The sequence below is a fragment of the Periplaneta americana genome, chromosome 9 (assembly GCF_040183065.1).
Source record: "Periplaneta americana isolate PAMFEO1 chromosome 9, P.americana_PAMFEO1_priV1, whole genome shotgun sequence".
NCBI classification, from domain to species: Eukaryota; Metazoa; Arthropoda; class Insecta; order Blattodea; family Blattidae; genus Periplaneta; species Periplaneta americana.
In genome coordinates, this window is record NC_091125.1 from 113,418,461 (window position 1) to 113,444,176 (window position 25,716).

General features: G+C 32.3%; 1 protein-coding gene across 6 annotated transcripts in view; it reads left to right on the forward strand.

The window, feature by feature from the left end:
* ab (BTB/POZ-zinc finger protein abrupt) overlaps positions 1–25,499 on the forward strand; it is a 243,431-nt gene extending 217,932 nt beyond the window's left edge. For all 6 annotated transcript variants that reach the window (XM_069835648.1, XM_069835647.1, XM_069835644.1 and 3 more), the window contains one exon: positions 385–25,499. In XM_069835648.1, the coding sequence (XP_069691749.1) occupies positions 385–1,385 (1,001 nt within the window). In that variant the 3' untranslated portion in view covers positions 1,386–25,499. The remainder of the gene's footprint in view (positions 1–384) is intronic.
* The last annotated feature ends 217 nt before the right edge of the window (positions 25,500–25,716 follow it).

Here is a 25,716-nt window from a genome sequence, read left to right on the forward strand (position 1 = left end):
ATATATTTTGTCTGTTTCATGTTCTGAATGTTCTCCTCAAAGTTAAGCATTAGATCATTGTCAGAATTTTATACATCTTGATTACACAGCTTTTAACACTATATCACTTCGGAATATAAAGTTTATATTACGTGTTAATTACTCAAATAGCCCACATGCTGAAACTAGTCAACAAAGTACCGTAACCTAGTAATTAACACGTGAAAACAATATAAACTTTATATTCCGAAGTCGGACTTTTGTTTAAAATATTGCAATGGAACTCTTTCAAATGTTAATGCTTGTAACTAATAATTATTTCATCTACTCTTCGTTAAAAGTGAAGGCATATGCAGGAATGTATTTCTCAATGTAAATGTTTAAATAACAATGCTATTGTTGCAGTATCAAGACGGGGCTTGGACATGATGCGAGTGCGTGCCACGGATCCTCGACCTTGCCCCAAGTGTGGGAAGATATACAGGTCAGCACACACACTGCGCACTCACTTAGAGGACAAGCATACTGTGTGCCCAGGCTATCGTTGTGTGCTCTGTGGCACTGTGGCAAAATCACGCAACTCACTGCATTCTCATATGAGTCGACAACACCGTGGCATCAGTACAAAAGATCTGCCTGTTCTGCCAATGCCATCACCATTTGATCCAGAATTAGCTTCACGGCTCCTGGCAAAGGCAGGAGTCAAGGTTTCTGCTGCCGAACTGCGTGCGAGAGCATCACCTACAGGTCCTCGCCGTCCCGATGTGCGCTTAGAGGTGAAATCCAACCACATAGGTGCACCATCAGAAGCTGGTAGCAGCCTATATGGAGGAGATGATCCTGAGGACCTCACTGTTGCAAACTCGAGGTTTGGTCCCCTATCTCCGCCACCACCCACCGTCCACAATTCAGCTGCTGTCATCACTAAGGTAGGTCCCAAACATCACCACGGAATCCCAGTCACCTCTGTTACTAAGTCTATAGACTCTATTGCCCAAAGTCTGGTAGTGGGTGGTGGCAGCAGGATGGGGGATTCAAACCGTGTGCCACCTCCTCCCCCACCACCTCCTGCTGCAGGGGGATCTTCTACAGGTAGTGCCATTCTGGACACTTACCTTCAGTTCATTGCAGAGAACTCCAACAGTTTAGCTTTGGGTTTGAGTGGGGAGCAGGCAGCTGCACATGCGGCAGCTGCAGCAGCAGCACATGCCGCTAAGGCAGCTGCAGTTGCTGCAGCAATGAACGATGGAGAAGGTGGTAAGTTGACAGAAAGAGCAGAAGAGGATGAGACTGTGGATGACAGAGATAGAGGCGCAGAAGAAGAGATGGAGGAACTGGAATCTTCAGCAGGTGAAGAGGAGGATGAATACAGTGAGGACGAACAGGAAGTCATCAAAGCTGAGTGAAAATGTAGTCCTTTGGCCGAGCCGCACATGAATTCCATCCAACTACCTCACATATGGAGTAGTAGCCCATAATGATGATGGTTCCATTCCAGGAAAGGAGGAGCCCCTAGCCAAGAAATTCATGCCAAAAGGAAGAAACAAGGAAGGAAATTGATTGTAACAAGTTCCTTCCTTTGTTTTTTCTAGTTTTGCTAATTTAATTTTTTTAGTATATATCCTTCTTTATTGGAATGTTGATTACTGTAGGAAGAAGAGACAAAAGAACAAATATCCAACATATATGACTGAATAAAATTCCATCCTTCTACCTCACAACAGTTAGGCTGAAAATTGAGAAGGGTTTTCCTCCCATTCATTTAATACGCGAATTTTAAAACGAGAATGTTTACAATGGTCTCCATCCAACAATTCCCCACACAGTGGAACCACAGTTACAACAAATCAGGGGAAAGTATACGGTTATTATAAGGATCGGCTTCTTCTATTAGGTACTGTAAATAATTTATGCTTCAACTCTCGTGGAGGCTGCTAAAGCAGAAAATTTTATTACGAGGGAGCCATCAAAAGATGAGCACTCCCATTCATTAAAAAAGTAGGGAATTTTAACAGTTGTTATTGGCAAAAGTAGGACTTTCGAATAAGGATAAGTGATTAAACAAGGTATCTAAACTGGTCGACCTACCATTTCGAGAACTATAATATCATTTAATTGTTGAGGTATGTTCGGTGCTCTTGGAAGTTTTCATTACAGTTTTAAAGTAGTACAGTATACATTGTTAAATCTACACGTTTTACAGAAACATGTTAGACAATATCCAGATTTTTTATTTAATATAGCGTATTATTAAATGGTACATGCATATAATCATGAGAGATGTTCTGTATATATTAGAATATTCAAAGTTGGAAATGTGGTTTTATGATTTACAGCACTGTATTACTTCCAAGAACACTGTAAGAATGCAGAATAAGAGCGAATGTGATTGTTTGTACTGGTGTTTGTTCTGTGGTATTGAAGTCAAGTAACATTTTACATGACATATAATGACATTACCCTGCAGAGGTTCCTAACAAGTAAATCACTGAGCATACATATTATATTATGTACACGACTACTTAATGTAGGGGGTTTCTGCTCCCAATATGTGACTGTCGCACAGTAATTGCAGCAGTCCTCTGTAGAGAGAGAATACGAGAGAGATGATGGACTATTACATTGCAGAATGGTTCCTAAATCAAAGTCCAATCAGGATTTCAGCTCACATTTTCTTTGAAACTAGCTAGTCCTCAATGCTAGCATAGATTGACATCACTGAACTCTCACCCCTCCCATTTAATTCATTTATGAATGTATGATACATGTGCTTCAGAGGATAGATGCATTGTTATAAGTTTTAAGGGCAGGATACTGAATATTTTTCATAAACACTGTTACTGTAGAATGCTTGTGATAGACAAGTAATTTTAGTTATTGCCAGTCTATGTTTTAGTATGCATCACAACGCATAAAATGAGATGGATGCATATTGTTTAAACACAGTTATGTGTTATGTTCGTGGACACACTCAGTTTAGTAATAAGACTACTCTACTCTAGCTAGAGTAGACTAAAGGAATATGGGTCTGTAATGATACATCATATTATCAGCAACCCAGTGCTGTGCAATGTGGAGTGGTTTAGTGCGTATCGATCGTGACATGTCTCCGTATCAGACTTAAATGAAATAATATGGCTTCCAGGAAAGCTTATTGCAGTCTGTTTTTGTAATTCAATACTGGTGGAAATTTTAAACTTACCTCATTTTACTTGTCGGACCTCAAAAGATAACGAGTATACAGTACGTAAATAGTCTCGGGGTTTTTTAATTTTTTTTTCTTATATCTCATAAAGTACAAAGCCTTTGGAAATAATACATGTGCTGTTCATTCTTGAATAGTTCCTCTCGTGAGGAATTTTGAGATGGACATGCTGATATTTTACCTCATAGTTCTCACAATCAATACCTCAATGCAGTATATAGTTATTTGAGCAGATCTGCCAATGCTGGCGGTTTGCCTTATACTCCTCAGGAACAATCGCATAGAACATTCATAACTGTAAAAGCCAAGGCAGGTATTATCAGTTGGACACACACATACAGTCATATCATCCATTTTGTGCCATTGTATTATTATTTTTTTATTGTATACAAGAATCGTTGTCACAACAGAACTTTGGAGAACACACTAAATTCAACATGTTTCTTATTTATTTTCATGATCAGATTTGAAAGCAAAAATTGTATAGTAACATTTTCTAATATCTGGTTGCTATTGTCCACATCTTCAAAATAACAAAAGGAGGATGAAATAAAATAGTGTAGAGAGTTAAGAAAATCTTTAGGTTTCATGACATTGTTATCTGGTTTTCGAATTGAGCCTGATAGTGCATCACCATTGAAATGATAGAATGAATGATGTGCAAAGCGAGAGATATCCAAAAACATATTGAACTCCGGTTTTAAATGTCTTCATATCAAATACTGGATGCAGAATTTTTTTAAATTGACATTATGGAAATATCTATCTCTTCATTCATTCATTCATTCACAGTTTTTTGCCCAAGAGAGTCTTTCACTACAAACCCAACATTCTCTAATGTTTCCTAATTTCTGCCTTCCTCTTAGTCTCCACATACAATCCATATATCTCAATGTAGTCTATCATCTGATATCTTCTGTTGTCTCAATTTTTTTTTTCCATTCACCATTCCTTTCAGTGCATCCTTCAGTAGGTAGTTTCTGCTTAGCCATGGCTCCACCAATTTTTTTTATTCTTCCTTATCAGTTTCAGCATTCTTCTTTGTTCATCCACTCTTTCCAGCACAGCTTTATTTCTTTCTGCCCATTTCACACATTCCATTCTTCTCCATATCCACATTTCAAATGTTTCTAGTCGTTTCTTTTCATTTCGTGTAATTAGTCCATGTTCAATTATATAAAATAAATATATAATATAAATTTAAAAATAGACAGAATATGTTATTAATTTTATAGTAAAGATATGACGTGTGTGTGAACACAATATGATTTATATATGAATGATTAAAAGAAGCCACAATATTGTAAATCACGTTATAGACAAATGCTTAATTGGAGCTGAAATAAATGAAGTTACTTATTTTATTTTATTTTTTTAAGCTTATGAAGGTAAACTGCAGTTTTATCTTCAAGGCAACAACAATGTCTTCATTCTAGAAGCATGAAGACTTTATGGTAATTATATTCTCATTTTCCAAGTATAAACACACACGAGTGATTATTTTTTTAGATCAGGGATAGATGTAATTTTCATACATATCTACCGGTATGTCATAATATGACAATAAATTATTCTTCAGATATAATTTCAAGGAAACATTAATTAGGTTACATGACATGGTTATTTGCTTCTCTAGTTGTGACTGATAGTTCAACATCAGTGAAATGATAGAATCAATTATGTACAGAGCAAGAGATATGCAGGATAAATAATATTGAAAGAATATACTGAACTGCAGTTGTAACTGGCTTCATATCAAACATTGGATCCAGAAAGGAATCTCTTGTTGACATTGGATCCAGCATTCTGCTCTTGTTTGTTTATGTTGTAATGGAAAAATAGTTAAAAGAACATTGATGGTTTTCTTCGCTTAATGAATATAGAAAAATATCTTTTACCTTCTAAGTATATTGAAATGTACATTTGCATTATCTTAAAATTACTGCTTAATCATTATTTGCAAGTATTGTAGACAGTAAATAGAAAAAAAATGCAGTGCGATTCATATAAACCTTTGCCACTTTAATGAGTTATAATTTTTCTTTGGGAGTTAGTATAAATTTGAATATTATGATCTCTGTAGTTCTGGAAGAATTTATATTGGTACCTCTGGCACGATTGTAGTTCATGGTTAATATTGATATTGGCTATCATTGCAGAACTTATGTAGTGATTAGTTTGCCTTAGAATTGCAAACATCCAGTATTCACTTCAACAGCTTGCTTTTATGCTGAAAACGTACTGAATGGCAAATTCCCTGATTAAAATTCAACAGGCATTTTGAACAGAATTCGATGTGTGCAATTTTCCAACAAAGCCAACAATTTTGTCTATAGTGAGTAAGCTGGGGACGACTAGATTGCTTCTTAGCAAGAGTGGAAAACATAGACCTGCAATGCCTTAAACTTGTTTGGACAATGTTCGAGAACATTTAATGAACTCACAAGAGAAATTGTGCTGATTAACCAGGAGACAAGCTACTCATATGGCACATGTCAGAGTGCAGCAAAGAAATCATGTTTATGAACATACAAAGTGCATGTGCTGCAGGAATTGAAGGAACCATACTTGCAAAAATGAGTGTGTTATTGCCAAAACACACTGTCGATGTTCATCCTGCGATTTTATGAGAACTAATAACTATTTTATGTTCTGCAATAATAGCCAATATCAATATTAATAATGGATGACGAGCATGCCAGGGATACCAATATAAATTCTTCCAGTACTACAAAGATCTTAATATTCAATTTCAAGTTTATACTAATTTCCAAAGAGAAATTATAACTCATTAAAAGCAATTTACATGGATTGTCTTGTATTAACCAATATTTGTGTAGATTAGGTGTTAAAGCTGATAAAAAGTAATAAATATTTTTATAATGCCTTAACATACTGTAAAATGGGTATTTACTTGATTACTTACAGTTTCTAAAAGAGATTTTTATCGAAGATATTGAAATTAGCGAAAAAACTATTTTAAACAGTTTTGCATATGAAAAGTAAGCATTTTGTGATTGCCACGAAATAAAGTCCAATATGTGTCCTGTGTAATGATCCAGCAGAAATGAATGAAGATCACTTGAAGACCTGTGAAGCATTAAGATCAGAAGAAACTACAGTTCAAAAGTATTGGAAAGCACGACTGCTAATGGCTTCATTGCCAGATGCAAGGCACTAGACAACAACAACAACAACGAAATAAAGTCACTTTATCTCTGTAAAGTAAGTATTGCTAACTTCATGTTCTGTTCTGTTTGTATTATATCACTTGTCACCATAGTTCAGATATTATATGGGACATGTTAGAAAGTATAGATTGGTTTTTTGTTCACAACTGAGTCTGTTCACCCTATTTTTTTTCTGATAGCAATTTTGCCTACATAAAATATTTTAATTATCCTCTCATACCAATGTGTATGATAATACAAACTTAATATTTGCATTTGTTATGGAAAAGTTAATGAGTTTAATTATGTAGGATATAAACTTTCTTTTGTTGGAAATTTGGATTTATCAGAGAAAACTGTAAAATTCAACAAATCAATGGGCATCATTAATAGAGTTTTAAAACCTTCATTTGTACAAAAATCAACTCGTACTCGTCTTTATCAAATAATAGCTCGACCAGTCTTATATTATGGGAGTGAAGTGTGGACTATAAAGACAAAAAATGAAAGCAGACTAACAGCTTGCAAGATGAGATTCATGCGCCGAACAGCTGGCTACACTAAATGGGATCGAAAGAAAAATGAAGATATCCTTCAAGAACTTAATATGTCATCAACACTGGACTATATCTCCAGATATCAGTTAAACTGGAAGGAACACGTCTCAAGAATGGTTTCATCCAGGATCCCTAAGGCAATAATGAAGTATCGTCCAAATGGGAAACGGTCACTTGGTCGACCTATGGAAAGATGGCAAGAAAATCGCTTTTTCAGGCTGTAACAATTCTTTTGGGACTAGTACTTGAAAGGATGATGATGATGATGATGATGATGATGATGATGATGATGATGATGATGATGATGTTGATGGTGGTGATGGTTAGAGCCATCAATCATAATCTTAAATGTATCCAGCAGGATAGTGGTAATATAAAGTCCAGTATAGTCTACTGTTGCCTTCAACTAGGACTTCTTCTAAAAAAAATATGAGTACTTTGATCGAAGTCTTATGCAGAAAATGTCGGTTTTTCTGGTCATCATTTTCTTGCTGTATTATCTTTCACTTTCTATTTCTTCATATGTGTTATTTTTCTGTAGTTAAATTCAATGACTATCCCCTGCACTTTTTCTGTACAGTGATGAATTCAAAATTATGGCTCTCATCGAGGAAGTTATTCTCCCCCTACCTCAGATGTGTGTATAATTAACTATTTTCAAATATAATTTTTTTCCTGACCTAGAAAATGTATTTCAGTTATCACTTCTATCACACATGTTGTAAATTGTCATTTCTAACGAAAGGTTTATTACAATTTATTAAATGCTTTCGTTTGTTTTTAATTGTTAGTAACTTTTCTAACTCACTATTCTGGAGATATAAAAATGACAGGAATATAGATGTAAGAGTTCTTTAATCATTTTAACACATTTTTATTTATATTTCCATCTACCGGTGTACATTTTAAGTAAATACATCAGAGCTGTATTTTAAATATGCTACTTATGCAACAAAATTGAAGTTATAAAGAAATATATTAACGAAATATAAAAAAGATTAAATCTAATTTGTATTCTAGATTGTGGAGCATTCATTCATAGTTTTTGCCTTCTTCTTAGTCTTCGCATATGATCCATATATCTTAATGTCGTCTATCATTTGATATCATCTTCTACCACGAACTTTTCTCCTGTTCACCATTTCTTTCAGTGCATCCTTCAGTAAGGAGTTTCTTCTCAGCCAGTGACCCAGCCAATTCCTTTTTCTCGTCTTGATGTGTTTCAAGCAACATTCTTCCTTCACCCACTATGGAGCATATTAATCAATATATTAAAGCAGTATGTTGTATGCTCATACTTAAAAACAATTGGTGAAACTATTTTTCAGTAGATGCTGATCCCGGCCAACTAGTCACTCATAATGAGTGCACCTCAGCACATGTGTGGACTTCGGTCCTATGTTCATAGACATCTATGACGTAGTGCAGAGGGCGGCCACTAGAGGGAACCCAAGAGTTGGAGCTTAATCTGAGACAATTCTGTCCGACGCCGGGGTGGTATCCGGTGTGGCTTAGTGTATAAAGCATCAGCACGTAGAGCTGAAAACCCAGGTTCAAATCCCGGCACCGGAGAGAATTTTTCTCCGTTCCATTACTCTTTCATCGTATGATGACGCATAATATCTGCATGGAAATATCATATGTACTTCGGTACATTAAAATAATAAATATTTTTCAGTAGATTCGTTTTATTTTATAGCCCACAGTGAGCACTTATCACAGATGTATGTTTCACCAAATATTTACTTACTTATGGCTTTTAAGGAACCCGGAGGTTCATTGTCACTCTCTCCTGTCATTGGTCCCTATGTTTCACCCAGTTCCAAATGAAAATATCTGAATTCATCACTGCCTCTCAGCACTGAAAAGTCTAATACAAACTAATGCTTGTTGTCATCGTTTATTTCTTTTCATAATCATTTGTCTTTACAATTGAGAATTGTTATTAACACATTACAAAATAATAAATAATTTTATGTTCATATAATCAATTCAATTCATAAAAACTGATGATTTTAGATTTGACACTATTATAAAATATAAATATTGGAGGAGGCCCGGGCCCTCAATGGGTTTTAACGCCAGTTATGAATGAATGAATAAATAAAATATAAATATGGTTTTTATATTTTTATATATTCATGGTATACTCTCATTTACAACTGTGACTAAAATTGTATACATTTTGTGCATTTTTTAGACATTCTAGTGGCACTTTTATGAAAATCAAAGCAACAATAATTAATGTAAATTTGTGTGGACTAGATTCTCGAAATTATCAACATATCCAGTGTAATACCAGAGAAGAAACTATGGAGAGAAGTCTTGAATGAAAAATTATTCACAGATAAGTGAGAACACCTGATTTAGTTATTCTTTTACCTACATGTAATTAAATGCAATATGTACAGCAAACATTTATCTTAGTGGAAATTTTGATTTCACTGGTTTTTTAATTTCAAGAGTGCATGTGTCTATGTTTAAGCAACCTGATTTTCAAGTGAAATTGGTTCACTTTTATGAAACATACCGAATGGACTTTAGTTTAAAGAGAACCCAACTCTTTAGAGGTTTACAAAAATTTTCTGTTTTGTTTCTTAGCTATTTGTGTGCTTGTGGCTGAGATTAACACAGAGTAATTAACTTTAAAATTATTTGAAGACAAATTATACTAGAGTTTCATTATAATTTATTTTTATTGTTTAGTGAAGTCTTGGACATTTGAGAATGTTATAAATTACTAGTTAACACTTTTAACTTTTTCTTTCATTAAGAATTTTGAAGAATGTGGACAAGTTTCAACAAGATAAGAAAATAACCAGAGAAATTTTATTGTAGAATGATAATAGGACAGATGGTAACTTCTTGTGTAATCAAGCTTGCTGCACTAGCTTGTCAAGTATTTTTATTTATTGTTACTTGAAAGCAAGGTAGTTCTTAAGATTACACAAAGTAAAATTTAGTTGATGTTAGAAGTTTCTCTGACAAGTAATGTGACTATAGATTCAATAGAATGGTATTAATTGGCACATAATTCACACCAAAATACACACGCATATATACGTACATTTATACCCTCACATACATGAATTGCGAAGTCGTTCATGTAATTATCTTCCAATCGGTATTGTAGTAGGTCTGTTGTGTAACTTCCATAATACTACTATAATGTAGATCTTCCATTGTTGCTGCAACAACTAAGCATAATTACTCGACATTATCAGGTATTTTTTTATTGTTTTCTCGATTTCTGTTTTTAATGCAGAAGTCCACTTCCCATAGTACTTATTTTTATACCTCGCTTAATAATAACATGATGGAATGTCTTTTTATGTGACTCCTTCCATCACCCATCTATCCTGTTGGTCTGTTCACACCAAGCAGTGGGACAATCAACCTCAGACTTTCAAGATTCAGAGATTCAGCATAAAATATTTATAAATGCTGTAGTTTTAATACACAGTAGTATATGTGAGTACTGAAGTTAGATGTTAAAAAAGTCCTTATATATACATTATATATACAAAGAGAGAGAGAGAATGGTGTGAACAGTCTAATTATTATAACTATTATTATAATTATTATTATTACTATTATACTTATTATTTAGGAGAACGTAGATACTGTGCAGATGGGTTTTTAACAGTTTGATCACGAAAATTTATTGTTAACTATGTATCTGGTAATTGTTTTTGAATTGTTGTTTTGGTCTGTCCTCTTGCAGATTTTTATTGTCTGATTTTTTAAAATATAGTGTGAAATGATTTACTTCCTTTGTGGAACTAGGAATCCAGTGAAAGGAAATGTTGAAAAAATCCTGTTTAATACTGTTCGAGGAAAGATTGGCTTTCTAAAGATTCGCTGCAATATGTCAACCACCTGAACACTGTGTATAAACATGTAGGAAATGAACACTAGCAGGTGGAGACAGGCAGTGCTCATCTGCCGGAGGTGGATATGTGTTAGTTGTTACTGCAGTTTTTTTGTTAACTTCTCCTGAAGTCAGACATGACAGTTAAAAAATAAATATTACTCTGAAGTTGTAATGAATGTCGTCACATTAGAAGTTAAGATAATTAGGCGTGCTTTTTACTGTTCCGTAAAAAAGTAATGTAAAAATTACAAAAAGAAAGGTGCTTTTTATCTTTTTTTCTATTGCTTGTATAGTTTCTTTTTCTTTTTAAAGCAAGTTTAGATTAAATTGTAAATAACAATAAAGAATAATAGTCTGAAGAAAAAAGGTAAAGATTCTTTAGCTATTTGAATTTTTAGATTTGATTATATATTAGATAGCTTTGTTGGAAAAATTCAGGATTATATATATATGATAATGGTAGGAAGAAGAAATTAATACTAACCAAGCCATCGTATTGTTTTGTCGTGTGATAATTGATCGTAGCATCCGACTGTTTCCCGTTGACCCTCCCGGTAACCTCGAGTCATGTTGGACTAGCTTGGTTCAGCCCCTCTCCAATTATTAACCTAGTTATTTAGTTGTAATATAGTAATATTATCGTTCCGTTTGTTGGCCGCTGCGTGGCGCGGTGCATTACAAGACGAGACGAGACCGCACGGTTTGGCGGTCGCTCGCCGCACGACACGTAACGTACTGAAGACTCGCTTTCTGTCGTCCACAGAAGCAACAATACTACTCATACTACCTCATTACAATGGTTTATTATAAATTAAGTGTCCCCTAGGCATAAGTGTATGTTAGTACTAGGTTATACAATAATACTAGAAGAAACAAAAAATTCAGCAAGTTGTTGTGCTGTGTATGATAACTGTAGTACAACAAACAACTACTTAATGTGTGGCAAGAATAACAAGATGTGTTGTTAGTTTTATATATGGATTTTTTTATTCTTTTGTGACCAGTGTTGATATCTGGACTGGATGATTGTACTGCATTTCTCGAGTTAAATGTTGTTAGGAATGTGGATATTAAAAGTCAGCCAGAATCAGTATCTGAATTTTTATATATTTTTTTGTGCATGTTTTAATTTTCAGTGTAGTACTTTTTTAAAGAGAAAAGAAAGCAAATTATTGCATTTTGTTTTATGTCAGTTTTCTGGTATATTATTAGAGATATAAAATTATAAATTATATATTGAAACATAACTAGAAACCTCAACTTTTGTGGTGTAAGTCGTAGAAAGTGAGGTCTGTGTTTTACATGTTTGCGAGCTTATTTAAACAAAGAAGAGAAATAGTGTTTGTACTCAGTGCCATATTTACAGAGAAGGAATTTTGTTTTTTTTTTTTCTTTTTTTCTTTCTTTTTTTTTTTTTTCCTTTTTTTTTTTTTTTTTACCGAGGGCTCGGCAGGCAAAACAATGTGGTTCCTAAGTGTAGAGTACGGTTCCTCAACAATGGTAATGAAGGCATCAGTGTTCTATATATAGTGGTATCAAGAACATAATGCTGCAGCTGAATAAGACTTTGGGGCATGCATTATATGTTTGTGGAATGCAAACTGTCAGTTTTGTTAAGTGAAGTTCCGTAATTTTTATTGTTCAAACAATAGTTATTGATGTAAATTACAATATTGACTTCTTCATTTTACCAACATATAGCTATGAGTGTCAGAACTCAGGTTCTTTTATTTTTTATTACTTCTTGTAGGGGGCAATCAAAGTTTATAGTAATGACAAATATAAATGTACTTTTTCTTAAATATAAGTACAGTATTATTTTTTTCGAAACTCAGCTAGTTATTTGTGATTGCCTGAGTTTATCAGTACAAATCTGTTGTATCAAGAGGAAATTTCATTAACTGTGTTTATACTACAATCTGTTTATTCTTCTTTTATTTTCATTCTTAATACTGTCTGTAGACATTTTCATATCTTATCTTGCAACATTTGTTTATGTGCAATATATGGCTGAGGTACCCATTCTGCATGATGTAGATTCCCCATTCTCTTTATATTTCTAATAAATACACTGTTCATTGTATCTTCATTTATATCTAAATCAGAAAATCAGAATAGTCTTATTCACTCTTAAGATTTTTTTTTTTTTTTGTTATGTATCATTTATTACTTACATGGCTTTCTGCATATCATCTAAAGATTTATGTTACTTTATTATTGCAGTATACTTAACTGACGGTTCAGATTACCAATATCAGCTTGTGGCTCTAATGGTTGGTGGGGTTAAGAAATTTATTTACATAGTGTTTCTGCTGCTATTGTTACTACTATTTTGAATTCATTAAGTCTGTCACCATTCAATAAGCATTGAGGAAAACGCATGCAAAACAGTAATATGACTCTCAGTTAACCACCTTTTCTTATTATATGAAGCAGTAATGTCAAGAACATTCTGTTTTGGTTTTGCAGATTTGATGAAGTTTAAAGTCGCATAAGTTTGTGTGTGTCAAGTGTTTTTACTCACCAGTACAAGTTTTCTTCTATACATATGTAAAAAGAGAGACTTTTCAACATACATTATATAACCTCAAAATAAAACTGAAAATGAATTATTAAAATAATATTTTGGAAAGCTTGAAGTGAATCCTGCAAAATTTTCCCTTCAACTGGTTATCACAGCATTTTATATGCTTTTAAAAAAGATAGGGTATTTGTCATAATTTCATTGTCATTACTTGTTGGTGCAGCTTTAGCAAGACATTCTTCTTTTTTTATTGCAGACTTGTCATTTTCATCCCCAAACAAGACACTTTGTATTTTATTAGAATCTCTCCTCTCATTGCATTACTTTTCAGACAGAGCTGCTCAAACTATGTAGTGTTTAAATGTATTCATATACAAATATTAATTTACTCTCATTGAACGTGTTAATAGTGGATAAATACATTTTAAAAATTAATCTCTTTCTTTGTTCAAGTGGGACTAAGCCCAATTATACCTTAATGTTTTATCACCTTTGTGAATTGAGAATTACATCTGCAGACAACTTCGAAAGGTAGTCACATTATTTACGTTTTTACGTGTGTATATCTGGCTTGATGAGCTGACCATCTCATTTTTCCTGAACATCATAGGTTTCAGTCTTTTCCTCCATAAGGATGAAAGTCTCAGGTCATTATGGCTTCTTTCATAACTTTCTTGGTCTGTCATTCCAAGTGCTTACCTATGGTATCCACCACATACCATATATTTTGTTTCGATCATTTTCCCAAGACTATTCTTATAACATGGTTTTAACTCTTTTTCTCAGTTTGTTAGATCACTGTCTCTTCGGTATTTATCCATCTTCTAATATCCACACCTCGTACTCTTTATTTTGGACAATCCAAATACATACCTCATATTCATAACGTCCAGATTATCCAGTTTTATTTATAGTGGTGAATATGGTAGATATATGTATGTAAGAGGTTAGATAGCATGGAATTTTCTTTGCATGGTGACTCTTGCTTTCATTTCTTTGCATTTGATATTTTATTTATTGTATATCACAGATATTTGGACTTTTTATTGGTTTTAAGTGATATATTCTGGTCAATTTATATGTATATTTGAAGAGTCCACTGCAAGAATGGTGGATGTCACTTTCTTGTCGAAAATGAACCAAGACTGTCAATGCATAGCTTAAGACATATAGAATGTACATAGAGAGTTACATGGCATTAACACTGATAGTCATTGTCCAATAATGATCGGAAAATCACAGTTAAGCTTCGAGCGCTAAGCATTTCAAACTTTCAATTGCTTCTCCTGCAAAATGTATTCCAAATGACATCCATCATTCTTGCAGTGGACTCTTCATTTTTGACTGTAATCAAATACTGCATCTTATTAAAGTTCATATTTAGCCCCCAAACTGTGTATGATGCAGTTTTTATATGAGTTTTATATTTGCATGTGGAATGTGTTAATACACATGCATGTCCAAAGCATTTTGGTACCATATGCTACCTGGTCGAAGAACATTAATCCTTGTGGATAAGTACTTTCACGACTTTGGGGTTCAGAATGATGATCCACAATATTCTCCATTAAAATTTCCCTGATATTTCAATAAAAAAAACACACACACACTCATACTAAATTTCTTCAGATCTTGTTACAACAGATTTGTGACATGTTTTATACTTGTATGTTAGCATTTTCAAAGTAATTATTTTGCACTTTCTCTACATACTTCTCTCTTATGGTATTTGGACACAATTCCTTGCATTTTTATAAAATAAATACACGGTTTAAAACAGTTAGTATGGCATCTTAATTTTTATTTATTACGAAGATTTATTAATATGCTTGGGCTGTGCAATTTCACAACAAAACTGACATGCATGTCCCAAAATATTAGCTGATTTTTGTAATGTGTTTAGTTGAAGGGCTTTTTATTCCCACGTATGGTGAGGATGGCTTATTGTTGAGGGACTTTGTGCCTTCTTTGTACAGCATGATATGATAAAAATGATATTAGAGCACGTGTCAAATAGTGTAAAAGGCAGTCGGCATAAATTTGGTCGACTGTTTTTTCAGGTGTTCACAGTTCCTATCTTGCTCCCTAATAAAGAAAAAAATAATAAAAGAACTTTTTATAGGCTAGAAAAAGTAGGAGAAATCACACACATACACATTATTATGTATTTTGCCGTAGAAGCATGAGAATGCATAATAGTAGATGTGAAAAATCAAGGAAAGAGGCAATCAATTTGGTTAGTAGTTTTTAAATTTCTTATGTGTGTGTTTAATTATTTTTATCTTTAGTTCGTCATTTATGAACATTTTTCAGTTTTGTCTCTTAACTTTAAGATAAATAGACTTTCACAACACGGAACTGTGCATAACGGAGGGAGGATGCGTATATATTTATATATCTCGCTATAGACAGCTACACTCATCCCACTTGTTTACCTTGCATCACATACACACAGGTTATTAACTCAGGTAAAATATTATAATAGAAACAGTATTTTTGTTATTTCTTTTGTAACTTTTACCCAATGGTATTTTATATGATGTCACTCACACTGGATGTATATAGACCGTCCACTCAGGATAATACCCTTACTGAGACTACTTGTCTTTCAAGGTCAGTAAATGTATAATAAACAAGTTGTGAATCAATGTAAAATGTTAGACCAGTGTTGGCCTTGATAGACACCAAGTCGCGGCAAGGATTTCTTGCTAAACTTCCTCCCTACCGCTAGTCCGTGTTGTGAGGTGGACATTACACTCACTGTGTTGAGTGTTTAGGACCTCTATAGACACATTATGCCATTCTTCAGAATCTGTAAGAAATATTATATATGAATATGATATATGTATACAAACAATTGGTCTGTGCATTTACTGTAGCATTATTGTTTCCTTTTTATTTTATTGAATAGTGTAATTGTCTAAACATGTGAAAAATCAGGAACAGAAATGAGTCATGTGAAAACATTTGTTCACTCAAATATGAAGATTTATGTAACGTTTATTTTAATTTTTCGGGTTGAATGCTGAACCTTTTGTAACAGCAGGAAAATCAGTTAAGTTGCTGTATAATTGTCAGAAGTGTAATGTGCACTCATTCGTTTTAAACAACAGCAAGGCAGCAAAGAAGGGATGGCATTTCGACCTCTCTTGATTTCACTCTATTATATGTAGATTATTTGATGACATAACATACCTTGTAGATAATTAATGTTGATTTAATTTAATTTACAGATGTCCCATATGTATATGTGTGTGTAGATAAGTTGGTGTTCCAACATTTTTACATGTTATATTATTACTTTATCCTATTCCATTTTGTCTGGAAAATAAAATCCTCCTCTTACAAATCATTAAATCAAACTACATAAATTGATGTTCCTAATTAATTTGCTTTAAGTAATGTTTCATTTTTATTATGTTTTATATTGAAGCTGAATATTAAGAACGTTTTAGTTACTTCCAGAATTGTAAGAAGTGGTGCAATAAGAAAACACTTTTAGGAACATTGTGTGTATTGTTTTTTATTATTATTTTAAACCTTCAGATGTATCATTTTATTTTCTTTCACACGTTAATAAAGATAAGCTTTTTTAACTTTTAACGAAACAACGTCACATCTTGCCATAAGAATCTGAAAGACTGTACTTGTGTTCATTTTCTTATTTTTATTATTATTTTTTTTACACGCGCAATATGTTACTGGATGAGTGAATACAGGTATTGAAAAGGGATCAGTGAGGGTGTATGCTTCTCACAAACTCTCTAAAACTTTTTTTCTAGATCTCACAAAGAAATAGGATTTTTCAGTCCCAGTTTAAACCAATGACTCAAGATACAATTACCCGACAGGTTGGTAGGGTAGTTGATATTTTTTTAACAAACTTTAAACGGCAGGGAATCAATGATAAAACACAATGTTACAAAGTTGCTCTCAGGGATTCTAGTTCCCCAACCCCCTATCCCCCTTCCTTTATGTTTGTAACCCATTTCAATACCTGTGTTTTGTTAAATGAACTAAAAACTGCGGATGGAAACTGTAAAGATATGTTGTATCTGTTACAGAATATTAACAGGACATGGGATTGAGAATGGGAGAATTGAAAGGAAATGGGTGGTTTTGTGTTACAAACTCGCTAATAATTACGGTATGCTTGGTTCCTTTCGTTATAAAATATTTTTTTTATTTTGAGAGGTGTTGGATGTTGCCTGTACTAATATATTCGATTTATTTCTGCTCACTAACAATTATATTAATTGTTCCTTAAAGTAGGCGGTATGGGATTTAGGTTAATATTTTTGTTCATTTATTATTCATATATTGCATACCATGTTTATTGTATTTTTTTGCCGTCGTATATTATAATTGTGGTTTATTGAGCTTTTTATTCCTATATGTATATTTATTATGTTTATTTGAAGTTCAGTATTTAAATGTATCTTTCATAATTCATAAAATTCTTAGTGGTGCAGAAAGTACAGGATTTCTACAAATATACACTTCCATCATCTTATATAGATAATACTTCCAGTTTTTTTTTCTTATTTATTCACATTAATGAAATATAAGTGCCTTTGAGTATATTTCTTTCTTTAGTTGTAGTGTTATATTTTATGTTCTTGCCGCATCACCTCTGGTTTGTAATACTTATGTATTTCATATCATTGTCCTGAAAGGAAATATCAGCTAAATATTTCAGTCTTTGTGGTGGAAAATTAACTTAAATTTAAATTTTATGTTAAGATGTAGAGAGAGGATATATAAAATACTTTTTTTAAATTTCTGTTTCCTTTATTGACATAAAACTTTAAAATGAACCATTCATAAACTTTTTTATATATGACATTTGACTCATTTTCAGTGTATATACAGGAATTTGTTACGTTTTTGAATACCATTTGTTTATTTCGTTTACATCAATGAAATTGTATTACATAATGTGCATTCCTTGTCTTTCAATATACTACAATAGCTTTGAAACTGCATTTTTATTTTTATCTTTTTAAAGTTGTAAACTAATACAGATAGAAAGAAAATTTGAAACTAAAAAGACAGTTTACAGTACTTCAACAATTCTATAAATATTGTCTTCTGCTTAGGAAACTCATGTTAGAAGTTGCTGGTTTTTGTTCATTTTGTTTATTTTTTGAATGCATAAGTGACAGTTGTGTCTTTGGTTGAAGGTAGATGAAATTAGATGTAAATACATAAAGCTGATAGTACATTTCTATAACAATCTCTAAATGTACTTTCCACGTCAGAATTCTACATTTCACTTTACGTTTAAGGAATCATATTATATCTTTGAGTAATAGTGAAATTCGATGTAGATAAATTTATTTGCCAACTCATAAGTTCATAACATAACATTGTAGCTATTATGACGGTAGTGGAGTATACAGTATATGAATTAATACCATTTTTTTGCTTATTTTCCTCTCCATTTTTTTATTTCAAAAGAAGTAGCATAATATATTTATCTTTGTTTGTCATGTTATCATGATCTTAACAATATTGAAATTATTATTAAACTTACCATACCTTTATATCATTAGTATTTGTATCCTACTCAATAAAACAGTCTCTTATAAAAAGAATAAGTAATTAAAATTTCGCTATGTAAAGTAATGCAAAATTTTATGAGTAACGGAGGGATACATGTATAATATTAACGTAAGAATAAGACATTTGAGGCTTTCTTGTTGATTGAGCTATGGTATAGTTGTATTGATGTTTCAGCTCTTTGGTGACTGGGAAAATTTCTTCATTCAAAACTACTTAGCAGTTCCATTTGGAAAGATACAGAAATATTATCCTAATCACTTAGAAATGATAGCCTGCTCTGTTGGGTTCGTAACCTGGCATCTGAATAAGAGAAATGATCTATTTTGTGTATGATTGAGATACCCCAAAAACTACACCATTATAATAGTACACAGTTATGCCGTAATTTTCATAATCACTATTACACATTTGCCATTGTAGTTTGATAGATTCAAAACAATTTTCTATGTGGTATCGACTATTTGTGATAGAACTAACACGTGATATTAATATAGTGCGTGTATTTTATTATTCTAATAGTTCCTTTTCTTTATTTAATCATATATACTATAGTATTGGTGACTATCATTCTGAGTAGATACCTTGAGTTACAAACAATTTGAAAGCAAAATTTTCGTTGACAGTACTGTGGGGAAAAAATATAAGAGTACAATTTAAGGACAGAATACATTTTTCATGTAGAAACAAAAATTATTTTCCCACTTGTCTGCCTTCTTGTTACCCAAATAAAATTTGTAAGGTATTCATAAAAAAAATTGTTTTGTTTAAGAAGGGTTTGAGTTTCCTTCCCTCCCCTCCCCCCACCCTCTCATTGCTGGTGAAATGTGAAAACCACGTTTGAAAGTTTTTAATGTAACCATTTGTTTCAACTGTAAGGAGTAGGATATGCATCTGTCTTTTTATAATTCAACATGAATGGAAGAAGTCCAACCCAAACACTTCTTGAATAATTCACCTTTGCTTTCTCTGCCATTAAAGAAAATGTTTTATATTCATAATGTGTTACGTGTTCATTCCCTTTAAAGTTTCTACCAAAATACAGAAAGTTTTGTTTTTGGCATGTGTGTGTTTATCTGTTTCCTTCATCTATTCGAGGATTTGGTTCGTATTTAATATCTATGAGTTGGTTCTTCCGGAATAATGTGCATTTTATATATATATATATATATATATATATATATATATATATATATATATATAATGTATTCATTTTTTGGTACAAAATCAGTGGATTTATTGAAAAACGACAAAGACTGGCGATTTACTCAAAATTAGATCTAAGAATTTTTTTCTTAAACATTTTAGGACTGAAATATACGTATGCGAACACTTTTGAAAAATCACCCAATCTTAGCTTTTAGTGAAATGGAGCAAAGAAAAAGGTAACTTAGTTTTTCTTTGAAAATAATTATCTATTCCACAGAAATAAAACAAAAGTGGTTTTCTATTTTCGTAAAAATAATTACATAAATAGTCTTCAGCTGAAAACTTGAGGCTTGAAGATTTCGCCATGAATTTACTTGTAAGAATTGATGTAACCATAGCTTTTATGAAAATAGAGCCAAAAAAAAAAAAACTTCTCTATTCTGAATTCCCATTTTATCACAAATAATTAAGCCAGGCATTACCAACTGAGATCAATATTTTAAGAGTATTACTGAAAATAGTTAATATAATATTGGGTAAATATTGGTACTGCAATATTGTTCATACAAGAAAAAAGAAAAAGTAAAATTTCACTTCCACAATAATTCTACTGTTGCGTGTTTACCAAATAGATATCATGGTGACCAGGCAGCTCAGTTGGTAGAACAACTGGCTGTGGACTGGAAGGTCCTAGGTGGTGACGGGCTTTTCTCATTGCCAAAACTTCCAGAACGGCCCCAAAATTCAATCAGCCTTCTATCAGTTTGAGTATTGGGTCTTTCCTCGGAATAAAAGGCCATGGTATGGTATGGAGTATGGTGCCAATCATACCACTTCATTCTAATGCCAAGATTATGAAAGCATGGAGTTCTACATCCATGACCCCAAGTGTCTTCATGGCATTTATAGGAGATACCAAATAGGTACCGTAATATGAAAATCTCATTAAGAGTATTATTGAAAATGTTTACCAATGTATTACTGAGTGGATGTTGGTAATACTATATTGTTTAGAAAGGAGAAAAAACACGGAAATAGAATTTCACTTTCATAATAATTCGACTGTTGAATATATGCCAAATAGTTAATATGAGAATCTCATTATGAAGGACTAATAATACCTTTTACTTTATCTTTTCAGTTAAGATACAAATTTTCGTACATGACAAAAAAAATATGAGAAATGACTACACTATATAGCTATATTATGTGAATTTGTGCAAAAGTAATACATCTACTTAAACTGTACCAATTTATAAATGAAGTCGTATTTTATTTTTAGGAATAATAAGTGCCTTTTGTGCACAATGCAGAAAACGAAGGTTCGTTGTCTTTTGTAGGTGCACAACAAATCATTTCATTTATGCATGTCTTTTGAATGATGATTCAAGAAAATAAGCTGTACACAGAAATCGAAATGTAAAATAAGTGGTACCGAAAGAATGTGTTATTTTCATGACACTTACTTCTTTGTGTAGCAGTAAAGATTTACTTTATATCATCAATTATATCATTTAATATATTAGAAGTGAAACTAATCTGAAGCTTGTTTGATCCTTGAAGTTTAACCCATAATGGATTTAGTTTTTTTACCAAGCTATTTCTGATATTAAGTGTTCAAAGATTTACTATCGATTCCACCATGTGACATTATTGATGTCAGCTGCTGCACTTGTGGAGGCAGATTCTACTACATCCATTGCCACAGCAGTAATGAACAAACAACACACAATTAGACGTTTCTTATGTTGATCAATTCTTAAAAGTAAAATGACTCGGTTCATGTATTCCTTTGCACCGTGTATGATTGTGTATGAGTTGTACATGTTAGCAGAGTTGGTCTGTGTAGTTCAAAGATAATTTCATAAAATATTTCTTGAGATTGATGTTACAAGCTGCAAAATGACGCATGATCTGGATAATAAATTTTGGGAGACAAGTGTTGAAAATATGCGTTGACAACAGTGTACAGTCCTCACTAAGGAAAATTTGGATGACATTGCATAATAGCTGGAAAAATTCCTTAAAGGATTGTGCTATTGAGTTTTAAAACTTCCGCAATTTTTATCCGATTTCAATGAAATTTAATCACTAATTCTTTCCAGTAAATTAAGTAATGTTGAAATGTTCAGATTTTTTGGTTTGTAAATTTGGTCCATAAAAAAAATAAATAGAAAAAATGCATGTCGTATCTGTAATGGTATGTGTGTGAGTATTTTATTTCTTTGTAAATCTGACAGAATGCATATTAAGCAATTTAATTTTCCGATATGACGATTTGATAGATCGTTCGATTCTCCATGCATGCGCAATGTTGGCATTGGCCTGTACCTGGATGATAGGTTGGACAAGGAGAGGTGTTGATCCATTTGAGATACTTTATATACCAGTAGTCTGTTATTTTTTCTGCTGTTTCTTACAACTAATTTTGTTTTTTTACATCCATGCTAAACTTAGTAATTACTAAGAAATATTCCAGCAAGTGAATATAAAGGGAAATGTTTTATGATAGTCAAAGAAGGGATGAAGTGTTTATTTAGTCATGACAGGACTGAAAAAAGATTATGCATGTGGCAATATTATGCGATCGTGGTAGAGACATTTCAGAAAGTAGACAGTGGTTATGTCATTACTGTGCATTGCTTAAAAATCACGTTCCCGTTTTAGGTAATGAATAATCCACAGAATGGATATTTGAGGTCCACTCTTTAAGTCCCTGTTACTTTTATTTTTGGGAAACTTGAAAAGGTAGAGAAACAATACAAATAATTCACATACGTCAAAGAACAGAAAAACAACATCCATTAAAACAATGCCTCCATTTCTAAAAGAACTATAATGAACAAGGGTCATTGAATGAATAAATGCTAAAAAGTTTGAGAAACGAAGACACAATTCCAATATTAGTCTCTCTTTACTTAATTTTCCTAACTAACTGCATCCTTTACATGAGTAGTTTTCAGTCTGTTCAATTGGTGATACTGATTTGTCCCCAATAAGTAGTGTGTAAGTAGCATGCTTGCCGATAGAAAAATTGAAGCATAATTGTATAATGAAGTTATAGTCACTCTGTATTTGATTTATATATGAATAGTCCTAAAATTCTTCATTCATTTTACTACAATTTCCAGGTGTATGTCTTCAGCATGTCACTTACCATAACATGACAGCAAACACATAGATTGGTCTGTTTCTTACACAGAATTACCATAAGTCCATCAAAGGAGAAGAAACAAATCTTTGTATGCAATTAATTTCTGAAGTTATTTTCATAATTACTTCTTTTTTATACATTTCGTATTAATTAAATTACTTAGTATACGGTATCGCATATTATTTTTTGGCGATATTTTCTGTCTTGAATGACTCTTCTAGTGGCAGCTTTTTTAACTTATTTTTCCACTTTGTATTTTGCTATTATAAATATATTTTCAATATAATACACACCTTGTGTTTATCTTTTTTCATTCTTTCAAAATGTTATCTTTGTTTTGCTAATTGTGACTAGTTCACCGGATATCTTTCAGCCAACTACTAAATTCTGAGTAGGCCTATATGTATGATACTACTTATTCCAAAATCTAATTCATAGTCAGAATCCTTTAATCCTATAATCCTATTATATAATTTAGGACATGTTTTTCCATATTATGTGATCCAGTCATATTAGATGTTCTTCGACTATAGATTTCATAATGCAATTAAAAAAAAGATTGTAATATGGCACTTGACGGATTGTGTGTGAACATCAGAATATACATACATGCAAATAGTCGACTTTACAAATTAAAAGCATTATTATTAGGGAAGTACCGATTTATAAATATAATAAAACCGACACACCCCATAATTACATTTATAAATATGTCAAAGGACAGCATTTAAGCAAATTTAGCATAAATTTTCGATTTGCACGAAAAGTATAAAAATATATAGGTAGGATTTTATTGAGATATAAATTATGAACTGCCAGAATCTTAGCCATTGAAAGATGGGTTATGTTTGAAGATATTCTGTACTACCACTGTCTTTTATTGTGGTCCTAGAGTGGAAAGGATAAGGAAGATTCAACATAAAGTTTTGCTTAAAAATATCAAATTAATTCAGGTATTATATAGTCAGGAGTATGTAATATGTTTTCATCTATTCGTATTTCAGTGTGTGCGTGTGTGTATGTGTGTATATACATATATGTATTAATATTTGTTTTGCTAGTTTGAGTAAATTTTTCTTCTTTGTTGCCTTGCAGAGTATCTTGATTCTATTCATCTTAAATTTACAAGTGGATGAATATGAATGATTTAACTATAGATTAGAGTTCAGAAATTAATCTTGTTCATAATTTTAATTGATCCGAGTCTTAATTCAACTAGTCAGTATGAAGTGCACTCTTCAATCAGGAATTATAAACAAAAGATTTATTTTATTATCTGTGCCTACACAGACGATACATCCAGTTAACTACATGATTCTTATTTGTTTCAAATCAAATAAAGCTAGTTAAAATAATAAAAAATGCATAGTCATATTTGTCCATCCTCTTGTGTAAATTATTTTTTGTATAATGTTGGCAGATTGGAGATATTAGCATAGAATATGTTTATAAAGTTTGGTCAGTGATTGAACAAACGTGCACCTAACCACTCATCAAAATGTTGTTCGTTTGATATTCGCAGGGCTTAATTTGTGACTAAAGAGTCCACCAGTGCTGAGACCCAGTAGATATTTGAGGTTATGCACAATGTTACTTCTGCATAAAAGGAAGTAATTTTTTTTCTGTATTAATAGCCTGTATGTCAAAATTAAAAAAAAATGTATGTACATTATAAATTTTTGGTACCATGACAGCCCTGGAAACTTCCATCTTACAAATTAAGCACTGAATATTTAGGTCTGCAATGTGTATTTCTATTGTGAACCCAAAGCATGGAAAGATGATACATCATTATATATATACAGAGACAGAATGGAATTGCATATCATCTTTCACATGGAATATTAGAATGCATTTCATCCAAGTTTGAGTATGACTTGGATATGAACAGTATACTGGGAAGTTTATATTAAACATTTTCCATAAAAGCCATGATAATGAAGTACTCCCACTCCTTCCTTTCCCTTCCATTTCTTTCAAGTCATTTGTAGAGATCATTGCACCATATTAATTTGACAATGTGGGTTAGATGCTAAAAATTTAGGTTAAGTCATATCACTATTTTAAGAAGAATTTTTATTGCAGTTTTTTATTTACATCGGTGTAAAATTCCTGTGAAGAGCCCAGGGAATTTTTAAAAATATATAACTGTACTAAAAATTAGAATACATTACACTTTTTGTTTGCTTATCTATACTACTCCCACATATTAAAATATGTAAGGGTAATAAAAGAAGTGTATGGCATTTTGTAGAGAATTATATAGTTTGTATATATTAAAATGAAGTAGTACTGTAACAAATAAAGTGATTCGCCCTGCTCTAATGTGAACAATATCGATTCTGAAAGAAGAAACATCATTATTGACTGTGAAAAGGTTGTCACCATATGAAACTCAAGAAGATCCAAATAATACCTTCAGTGACTTTTGAGCAGTGCCATAATTTCTGTATTCATGTGAGTCATCCTCCTAGATCTTGTTAATTTAGTGTTTCATAGTAGTCTTGGGGCGTGCGGTAGCATCGCAGTTAAGGTGTAATGC